A 10950-nucleotide genomic window follows, 5' to 3' on the forward strand; every position below is an offset into this window, starting at 1 on the left:
AAAAATTTCTGAATGTAGCAGTAAACAAACAAAAATGCAATTAAAATGTCGAAACAAAACACTTCCTCTCTAAGTACGACATTATATATTCAAGGTTTAGACGGTGGCATTCTCGTCGGCGCGTATGGCCATAGTATGGCATACTGGAAATGATCAGTACGACAACAACACGACGTCTGATTAGACTGGGATGAGTGTGTGTTAAATTTGTTACTTTTATTAACCAGGAACCAGTTTGCCCACATGTAAGTCAAATGTTGATCAGTGCGTTACAAACCACAGGTAAAATAAATGTATTAGGCTATATATTGCGGTTCAGGAATAGGTATGGTGTTTAGGACTTTAGCAATGTATAGCCGGTTTCTGTTCTGGCAGATAAATCAATGACAGATAGTAGATAACACAGTACAGAGCACATTAAATTTACTTATCTTGAATCAGATGATAAAAAATACAGATATCTTGTAAAAAGAAATAAAATTTTATATTCTTAGTTGTGGTTTTAAATCAAAGTCTCGCGAGTCACGGTTTGTCTTGTTTGGTGATGTCCAGCACGGCATTTTTCAGCACCTCGTAATCCACCATCGTGTTGTAGATCTGAACGGATATCCGAGCAAACAGTTCCCCGTTATGTGCACACACACACATTACGAGTTTATACCGGTCAAATAAGTCCTTCATGAGGGCTTCGCTTCCTTCCTGTAACAGAAGATGGATTAAAACACCAATGCCCTTTTTTTTTGGTCCTGAGGAAGGGTTCTGGAATTAAGAAGTTGGTTACGTGAGACACGAAGTACAGTGATGCAAATTCTGAGCTGCGTCATTGGTTTCCATTTTTGGTCTGCAAATTCAAGCTATTTTTCGTTTATTAAAGAGTATTGTATTAGTAACTGTAAACTCACCTACAGTTATTTCAGTTGTGACATATCATACTCAACAACGCTCTAGCATTCCATCGCACTTCATGACGCAAAAGCACGACATACTAGGGACCAGTGGCCGATTCCACAAAGCCACTTTTGACTTGAGTCAAAAACTGAAATATCAATTTACAGATTATGTTTTGAACCCTGTTTATTCAAATTTGGACCACATCGACTATGTTATCTTAAGATAAGTGACAAAATTTTAACTTCTGTTACGGAAAACTAAGCATTGTGACGTTTTAAATTTTGACTGAAGTCAGAATTATCTGTGGAATCGGCCCCAGGGAGCGATTCCACAAAGCCCTTTCTGACTTAAGTCAAAATTTCAAAACTCTGTACAAGGCTTACTTTTGTCACTGGAAGTTGAAATTTGGAAACGTTTGTCTTCCGATAACATTGATGAGGGATACAAAATTTTAAAAATGAGCTTTTAGATCGTATTTCAGATTCTGACCTTAGTCCGAAATGGTTTTGTCGAATCGGCCCCAGCTCTATACAAGGCTGCGCCAAATTGGCTGTCAATTGGTTTATCCGGGCACACTGAGGTTCGTTAACCCATAAACCTGCCTTGGTCGTGAGAGTGGAATATTTTTGATTAGCGTACGTACGACTCTGTAAACCCCAGCGGAAAAAATGACCTGAAACACAACCAATCGGGGTGGGGGGGGTGGGGAACGCTTACCACAGTGTCTTCGTACGGCAAGGCAGGTAACCTGATCATCTTCATGTTTGGTGCTCTCATGGAATCCGGAACAGGAAGTAGATAAGTTCCCCAGGCCTGCTCGAGCATAGCTGCCGCTTGTGATGACAGGCTAGATGTATAGGAGTGAATCTTATCCTATTTGTAAAGAAAAAGAACATCGTCTTTCAGTTCACAGCATTCGTGTTATATATATATATATATATATATATATATATATATATATATATATATATATATCTTAACGATAGCTTGTCAGTGGTTTGCTTGTAGCGCACCTGTTAAATGAATAGAAAATGGCGGTTGGTGGAACACATACCACAGGCCGAAAACACTACATCCTCAGTAGATAAACGATAAGAGAAGTACAGTACGCCAGTCTTGAGATCAGGCAGTAACACACCCACTTAAAATCTTCATTTTAAAAGCCCAATCTACACTCAAAAAATTAATCTATTAATTTTAACAGAAAATCTGTGATAGAAAGAGTGATGCTAGAATGTATTTATTTACCTGATTGGTGTTTTATGCCGTACTCAAGAATATTTCACTTATACGACGGCGGCCAGCATTATGGTGAGAGGACACCTGGGACAGGCCGAGGAAAACCCACGACCATCCGCAAGTTACTGACAGACCTTCCCGTGTACGGCCGGAGAGGAAACTACCTTTATCTGGACTTGAACTTACGCTAGCGCGCAAACCAACTGAGCCACAGAGGCCCGTGAATGTATTCTGTTATTATTACAAAAATATTCTGTCATATTCAACACAACATCCTGTTAGTCTAATAGATTCTTTTTGTTGAATTAATGGGATATGTGTTGTATTCAACAGAATAATCTGCTGTAATAACAGAATATAGCCTATTCTAGCATTACTCAGACAACAGATTTTCTGTAAACATTAACAAGTTATTTTTTGAGGGTATTCTAACCTGTTGCTTAACTAGATCAGAAGGAATGTATACTGACAGATTTTGGGGGGAATGGAGAGGTCAAAGTTTAGCATCGATCAGAATCTTGCTTTCAAAACACGAGTTCACGAAGCTCATTTGTCAAAACAGTGGCAACTACATGTATGCCCTAGGCAACACACTAGAAAAAAAAACAGGACTTCGGTCATTGAGATCGTCTACATTATTCAGCCTGGGTAGAATATGCATAGTTGAAGGAGTTTGCTGAAGCTGTAGGCTACGTCTGATCTAATGTACAATACAGTACATGTATTTTCATTCAGGGAGTTTAAATTTCTTCCCATGTAAATGTTTATCCTGGCCTTTTCAAATCAGTATACAAAATGCAAAAAAGTCTCCTTGAAGGTAGGTCTTCAACTGACCTATATGCCGCTTTAACTTCGAAGCTTGCCATCAGCCATTTTAAGGGTTCCCAACCAACTCCTCACAGCTTACTCCTAAAAACTTGAGCCTGGCTTTAACAACTACTACCATATCCTCCCACGTCCTAGTTGACACAAGTTTTAACAACCACTTGCTCACCCCCTCCCCTCACCCCACTACGTCCTGATTAAACCTTGAGCCCAGCTTTAACAACTACTTACATATCCTCTCACGCCCTTGTAAAACTGGAGCTCAGCTTAACATCTACTTACTAATACACGCCCCACGTCCTGATTAAACCTTGAGCTCCGCTTTAACAACCACTTATTTATCCTCCCACGCCTTTGTAAAACTTGAGAACGGCCTTAACAATTGCTTACTAATCCACGCCCACGTCCTGGTAAAACTGGAATTACATATCCTCCTGCTAAAAACTTGAGCCTAGCTTCAACAACTATTTATATAACACCACGACCCCCCACCCCACCCCCTCTTCACCCCACGTACTGGTAAAACTTGAGCCCAGCTTTAACAGCTACTTACATGTCCTCCCACATCCTGGTAGAACTTGAGCCCAGCTTTAACAGTTACTTACATATCCTCCCACATCCTGGTAAAACTTGAGCCCCGCTTTAACAGCTACTTACATATCCTCCCACATCCTGGTAGAACTTGAGCCCCGCTTTAACAGCTACTTACATATCCTCCCACATCCTGGTAGAACTTGAGTCCAGCTTTAACGCACAGGTAAGAGCTGTAATCCATGGTCGCTTGATAAGAAAACTCCAGGTGCATGCCTTTTTTGTACATGTGGGCGGTTAGGAGAGGGGAAACCCAGGACTGATGGCGCGGATGTGCCCAGAGGACAGCACAGCCGCGGGGCACGTAACACCATTTGTGGAGGTTTCCTATGGATACAAACAGCATGGTGATACACATAACTAAAGTACCTGAATTTGAAGATTTGATATAGGAACAGTGAAGTTAATTCCCCGGAAGAGTTAATTTGATGTTTGAGTGAGTGAGTGAGTGCTTGGGGTTTAACGTCGTGCTTAACAATTTTTCAGTCATATGACGACGAAGGAATCCTAGAGTGCATTTGATGTTAGAAAGTATTCTGTTATTATAGCAGACACTAAAAAAGGTAATGTGTTAATTTTAGGAAAAGTTTGTTGTCTGAGTGATGGTAGAATGTATTCTGTTATTATAACAATATTCTTTTATAGACCTATTCAACATAACATGCTGTTAGTCTAACAGAATCCTCATGTTGAATTCATAAAAAAGGCGTGATACATTTAACAAAATAATCTGCTGGAATAACAGAATACATTCTAGCATCACTCAGACAACAGACTTTCTGTTTAAACTAACAGAATAATTTTTTGTGTGTTTTCTTATTCAACATAACATCCTCTTATAGTCTATAATACAATATTTTCCTCTCTGGCCGTAAGTGGGATGGTTTCCCAGCGACTCGCAGATGGTCGTGGATTTCACCCGGGCTCTGCCCGGTTTCCTTCCATCACAACCGCCGTCGTATAAGTGAAATATTCTCGAGTACGGCGTCGAGAAACACCAATCAAATAAAATACAATATTTGTGCTGAATTATTAGAATATGTTTGCAATATTTAACAGAATAATCTACTGGAATGACAGAGTACATTCTAGCATCACCCATGCAAAGAACAGACTTTCTATTAAATTCAGCAAGTGATATTTTGTGAGTACATAAGCTCGACCGAGCGTTTATAAAACTCATGATCTCTTTTATGTGCAAAGTCAGCTTTGTGATCATGTCTACAATAAGAATGAACGTACTAAATCTGAAAGACATATATGTTAAATAGTATTTGAAAAGTTTCGTCAACAATTAACATACAGAAAGACACAAATGCATGAACACACGCAAACGGATAGGTGCAAATGCATGGACACACGCAAACGGATAGGTGCAAATGCATGGACACATGAAAACGGATAGGTGCAAATGCACGGACACACGCAAACGGATAGGTGCAAATGCATGGACACACGCAAACGGATAGGTGCAAATGTACGGACACACGAAAACGGATAGGTGCAAATGCATGGACGCACGCAAACGGATAGGTGCAAATGCACGGACACACGCAAACGGATAGGTGGAAATGCATGGACACACGCAAACGGATAGGTGCAAATGTACGGACACACGAAAACGGATAGGTGCAAATGCATGGACGCACGCAAACGGATAGGTGCAAATGCACGGACACACGCAAACGGATAGGTGGAAATGCATGGACACACGCAAACGGATAGGTGGAAATGTATGGACACACGCAAACGGATAGGTGCAAATGTACGGACACACGCAAACGGATAGGTGCAAACCCACGGACACACGCAAACGGATAGGTGCAAATGATGATGTAGCCACTGATTTAGCAAGGCAGGGCATGAAAAAAATGTCAAAATTTGTGAGGCAGAAACCGTACACAGCTCATGTATTTAACTTCAGTTATGTCCACATTGACTGTGCGTTATACATCGGCTGGGACCGATGTGATTAGCTTGCCAGCAGGCCAAAATATATATGCTGAGGCCGAGGTGATTAGCTTGCCAGCAAGGCTATACATCGGCTAGGGCCGAGGTGATTAGCTTGCCAGGAAGGCTATACATCGGCTAGGGCCGAGGTGATTAGCTTGCCAGCAGCCCCAAATATATATGCTGAGGCCGAGATGATTAGCTTGCCAAAGGGGTGCAAAAACCAAAGAGCCTATCCAGCTCGTGCTTGGCTTCCTCTCCGGCCGTACGTGGGAAGGTTTACAGAAACCTGCGGATGGTCGAGGGTTTCCCCTGGACTGTCTGGTTTCCTCCCACCATGACTGGCCGCCGTCGTATGAAATATTTTTATATTAAATATAAGTAACATTACATTAATTATATTTATTATTAATAATATTACTATATTAAATATTATATGATATATTAAATATTCTTGAGTAAGGCATAAAATACCAATCAAGTAAATATTGGCTGAGACATACTGCCAACATGTGCATTTGAACCCCCTAAGCCAGTTGCGAAGTAGTTGTCATATATGACGGGAAAAGCCTATTTATCTGTCATATTTCTTTACAATTTGCTCGAAAATTACATGACTGTTCTCACCCCATTAAATTTTTCCAGTTCAACTGCTATGTATAGGCCTATTCGCACAATCTCAATAGTATTAACCATTTTGCTGAGAAAGAGGTGCAAGTTTCCAAAAGAGGTGTAAATACTTTATATTTAGTCAAAATTGTATGTACAAATTTGGATTTTCTATGTGTTGGATATATTTGTAGGAAATACATGTACAATAAATATGGCAGAGAAGTTTCCCGTTATGTATTTTACATCTCAACTAATTTGCACCTAAGACAGATGTTTTTGCACCTGAGGTACGATTATAAGTGCCTCAGTGTTTAGGGCTTAACGTCGTATTAACAATTTTTCAGTCGCGTGACGACGAAGGCATCCTCAGAGTGAATGTACGTGTAGTGTGCCTCCTTCTTGCACGGCGGACCACCGCTCTTTTATCTAGTTACTGCTTCACTGAGACGCCCCACCCGAGCCATTATACTGATACGTGTCAACCAGTCGTTGCACTAATCCCTTCATGCTGAACGCCAAGCGAAGAAGCTACAACGTCCTCTTTTAAGGATTGACCCTGGATCCACCGCCCCCAAAGTGGATACTCTACAAACTGAGCAATCGGGCGAGATACTATTATGAATTTGGATGATACAGGCATTGACACCTGATTACGTCACACCTGTAAAGAAGTCCGCTCCAAGCTCCTCCACGTTAATGGCCAGATGTCCCGGCGCATGCGCCCCATCAACCATCACTAGCACCTGATGACGGCGGCACACTTCAATCAAACGCTTCACAGGTAACAACAGAGCCGTGCTGCTGGTTATATAATCTGTCAAGAGAAATAACAATCTGATATGAGCGAATTTTATGCAAATGTCATTGTATCAAACTAGACACTTAGTTTTTTTTATGCATGCTAAATGTATGCCGAAATTTAATACAAGAATATCGTCATTCCAAAGGGCTCAATAGATTTCAGAGCGTTTGCGAGTGCCCGAAACCTCTCACCAATGCGATCGCTGTCAGTTCAAATCCAGCTCATGATAGCTTCCTCTCCAATCGTACATGAGGAAGTGTGACAGCAACCTGCGGATTTATCGCGGGTTTCCCCCGGGCTCTGCCCGGTTTCCTCCCACCATAAAGCTGGCCGTCGTCTTATAAGACAAATATTCTTGAGTACGGCGTGAAAATAAAATCAAATAAATAAATAAATATATTTCAGAGAAAAAATCAATTGGTATAGTTTACTTCTTCAGAAGATTGCTGAACAAACTTCAGTACAGCATACCAGTGTGAAAAGATAACACGTATGTCAAAGCAAGAGGGTTTGTCTCAAGCCAGTTTCCATTTTTTTTTTAAAAGAACCACAGTCGAGTTTTCTTCTTGAATAAATAAACTTGAATTTATCCAGTGTCCTGATTAAAACAATCAAACTCTTAGCTATGAATTAAGAGAGATACCAATTTAGACTTGGCTTTTGCAAAATGATGGTATATTGTTTCAGTTTTAGATATTGTAAATCTGGGTGTAACTGAATGAAAATTAGTGGAAGACTTTTCAGCAATGTTAGACTACGAAATTGGTCCCACGAGCACAGTCAACAGCTTATTTTACCAGAGGTCCCACGGACAGTATAAAGCTACTTAATTGATACATGCAGGTATACCTTACATGATTTGTTTATTAATTTATTTGTTTATTTATCTGATTGGTGTTTCACGCTGTACTTAAGAATATTTCACTTATGCGACGGCGGTTAGCATTATGGTGGGTGGAAACCGGGCAGAGTGCCTTACATTAATATTGATACCCATTAGCATTTGACATACAACTATCGCAAACATGCAAGCCAGAGCTGGTTTCGACCACTCAGCGAGATGATTGTTTTAGGCCAAGAAAACCCATTTTAACGCTTGGTCAGCGATGTGTTTCCGAACTGTTCTATTTACAAATGATAATTAATCAGTTTTCTTACCGATGATGGCCAGTTTGACGTCTGGATTAGCTTGTAGATAAGCCTCATACAATTCAACGATGGAGTCTTCACTTTCAATAGGAAATTTAATCTCCAGAATATGACATTTTGCTCCTGTGAACATTGTAATATTATGTAAATGTGATTATACTGTTACGAAGACAAAAATATGCATTCACACAAGATCTCCGAATCGTGACTTAACCAATTCCTATCACTCAAAAATAATCTCTTAATGTTTAACAGAAAGTCTGTTGTCTGAGTGATGCTATAATGTATCCTGTTAGCACACCACAATATCCTGTAAATGTAATACAATCTTTATGTTGATTTAATGTTAACAGAAAGTCTGTTGTCTGAGTGATGCTAGAATGTATCCTGTTAGTACAACACAATATCCTGTAAATCTAATTACAATCTTAATGTTGAATTAATGTAATATGTGCTATACTATCAGAATTTGTTTGTTTTTTTTTGTTTGTTTTTTTTTTTGTTTTTTTTTAGGAGAGTATAGGATATCTAGTAACGTTCTGTGTCACTTCGTTATGTTGTTCGTGTTTTGTCAATTTTGCTCATGCGCAGTTGTCACTCTGACGATACATTTATAGAATTACTCTAAAGCCGATGCAGTCTGGGACTAATATAACAGATGCAGTACATGTCATGTACGTTTCAAATTGCCATGACAGTGTTATGCAATACGCCTTCAAATGAGAGCAGGCAGGCTCGGACAAGCCTACAATGGAGTGGACATTGAATACAGATATGATGGACAAATCTGAAATTTCATCATGGTTAATTTACTTATTCAATTATACATGTTGCCGGTTACGCGCATGCCCTGATTTACCTTCAACTTTATCACAAGCCGCTTGGCACGCATTTCTCACAGCCAGATACGTCAAGTTAGTCACGAGGATCCCCTCTCCTGATTTAAGTGGGAATGATTTGACAACACTGTTGACACCTGTGAAATAGTCGTAATATACAAAAACACGTGCAGTAAATGGTTTAAAATTTTGTTAAGTTGTTGCTTTTGAAAGAAGATCAAAAGTTAAGTCCGGCTTAAATCTTAATACCAGTGTTGGCTTAATACAAAACCAATTGGACTATATTTATTTATTTATTTGATAGGCGCTTTACTCAAGAATATTTTACTTATACGACGGCGGTCAGCATTATGGTGGGAGGAAGCCGTCCGCAGGTTGCTGCCAAACCTTCCCACGTACGGCCGGAGAGGAAGCCAGCATGAGCTGGACTTGAACTCACAGCGACCGCATTGGTGAGAGACTCCTGGGTCATTACACTGCGCTAGCGCGCTAACCAACTGAGCCACGGTGGCCCCTCACGTGGTATTATTCGTGATTAGATAAAACTGCCGGCAGAATGTTACTATTTTCACAATATACGACACACAAACCCACAATAGTACGTAATTCAGAGGTCATTCAGACTGTTAACCTAATATTGCTGGATTAGCTTTCTGAATTCTTCATGCCACCCCTTGTAAAAACTGGTCGATTATATATCCTCATGTGCCGCAAATTAAAGCAATGACGTCACGATCTCGCCGAGAGACGTCACTCCGATGTCATAAAGTCGTATCTCGTATCCCTATTCACTGTCACTCCAAATAAATTGTTTTAGCGGATGCACAGTTTCAGTATGGAGGCATTCTCACCGGTTGTTGCATTGCCGACAAGCACCAGGTTTTTCTGATCAGCTCCGACAAACTCAGCAGCAATGTTTGTCATCTCTTTGTAAAGGCGACCATGGTTCCACCGGAAGAACCCGTCTGGATTGCTCTCTATTTCCTCCAGGTATCTAGAAAAATATATGATAAAAACAGAAATTCGCAGAGAAACTCAGGCAGAGCATCAGGCTATGAAACAAATTACTTAATAGTCTTGAGTATTCGGCGTACAGTTTGTTGTATCAAGATTATACGTGTACTCAAATTCATCACTGACGTTTGTGTCATTCATACATCTAAGCTTTATGGAATATAAAAGACTTACAGCACAGAGAGTAAAACCAGATCAGCCACTGCATTGTCACAGTTGACAAATGGTCGCACGTACCCGGTGAAATACGGCCTCTTGTCATTTTACCTCAGTCAGGGTTTTATTCTAATTGTTCATGTAAATGTTTAAAAAGCAACAAATTACACGTCCCCTAGCACGATGGCTTGAGCAGAACCACACGTAGGTAAAATAATACACTTTATTAGCCGTCACTGGTCTAGAATTACACAAAATGCTGTGTTGTCATCACATTTAACATAAATAACATTAAAACAATTAAAAGTGACCAGGGCTCAGGGATGCTTAGTCCACCAACGGAATCTGCAATGTAATAAAAGACTTGGATATATCACACAGTTCCATGGATATATCACACAGTTCCATGGATATATCACACAGTTCCATGGATATGGACGACAGTTCCATGGGTATATCACAAAGTTCCATGGATATATCACACAGTTCCATGGATATGGACCACAGTTCCATGGATATACCACACAGTTCCATCGAAAGTAACAAACTTTCTGTTTCTCTTTCAGCACACATTTGGGAACTGTTCCACAGGGATCATGGCCCGTGTCATCTGTATAACTCACCTGTGTTTCTCTGTCACCTCTGTATAACTCACCTGTGTTTCTCTGTCACCTCTGTATAACTCACCTGTGTTTCTCTCCCACCTCTGTATAACTCACCTGTGTTTCTCTGTCACCTCTGTATAACTCACCAGTGTTTCTCTGTCACCTCTGTATAACTCACCTGTGTTTCTCTCCCACCTCTCTATAACTCACCTGTTTTTCTCTTTCAGCACACACTTGGGCACTGTTCCCCAGGAGCCATGATTGATGAAGCAGTAAT

General features: G+C 40.3%; 1 protein-coding gene across 1 annotated transcript in view; it reads right to left on the bottom strand.

Moving 5' to 3' along the window:
- Positions 1-398: 398 nt before the first annotated feature.
- LOC135480892 (uncharacterized) overlaps positions 399-10950 on the bottom strand; it is a 24474-nt gene continuing 13922 nt past the window's right edge. Inside the window, exons 9-16 of the mRNA XM_064760821.1 lie at positions 10884-10949; positions 9750-9892; positions 8919-9035; positions 8069-8182; positions 6770-6922; positions 3665-3873; positions 1609-1764; positions 399-699 (exon numbers count right to left, since the gene is read on the bottom strand). Of these exons, the coding sequence (XP_064616891.1) occupies positions 523-699; positions 1609-1764; positions 3665-3873; positions 6770-6922; positions 8069-8182; positions 8919-9035; positions 9750-9892; positions 10884-10949 (1135 nt within the window). The 3' untranslated portion in view covers positions 399-522. The remainder of the gene's footprint in view (positions 700-1608; positions 1765-3664; positions 3874-6769; positions 6923-8068; positions 8183-8918; positions 9036-9749; positions 9893-10883; position 10950) is intronic.

The sequence above is a fragment of the Liolophura sinensis genome, chromosome 13 (assembly GCF_032854445.1).
Source record: "Liolophura sinensis isolate JHLJ2023 chromosome 13, CUHK_Ljap_v2, whole genome shotgun sequence".
NCBI lineage: Eukaryota > Metazoa > Mollusca > Polyplacophora > Chitonida > Chitonidae > Liolophura > Liolophura sinensis.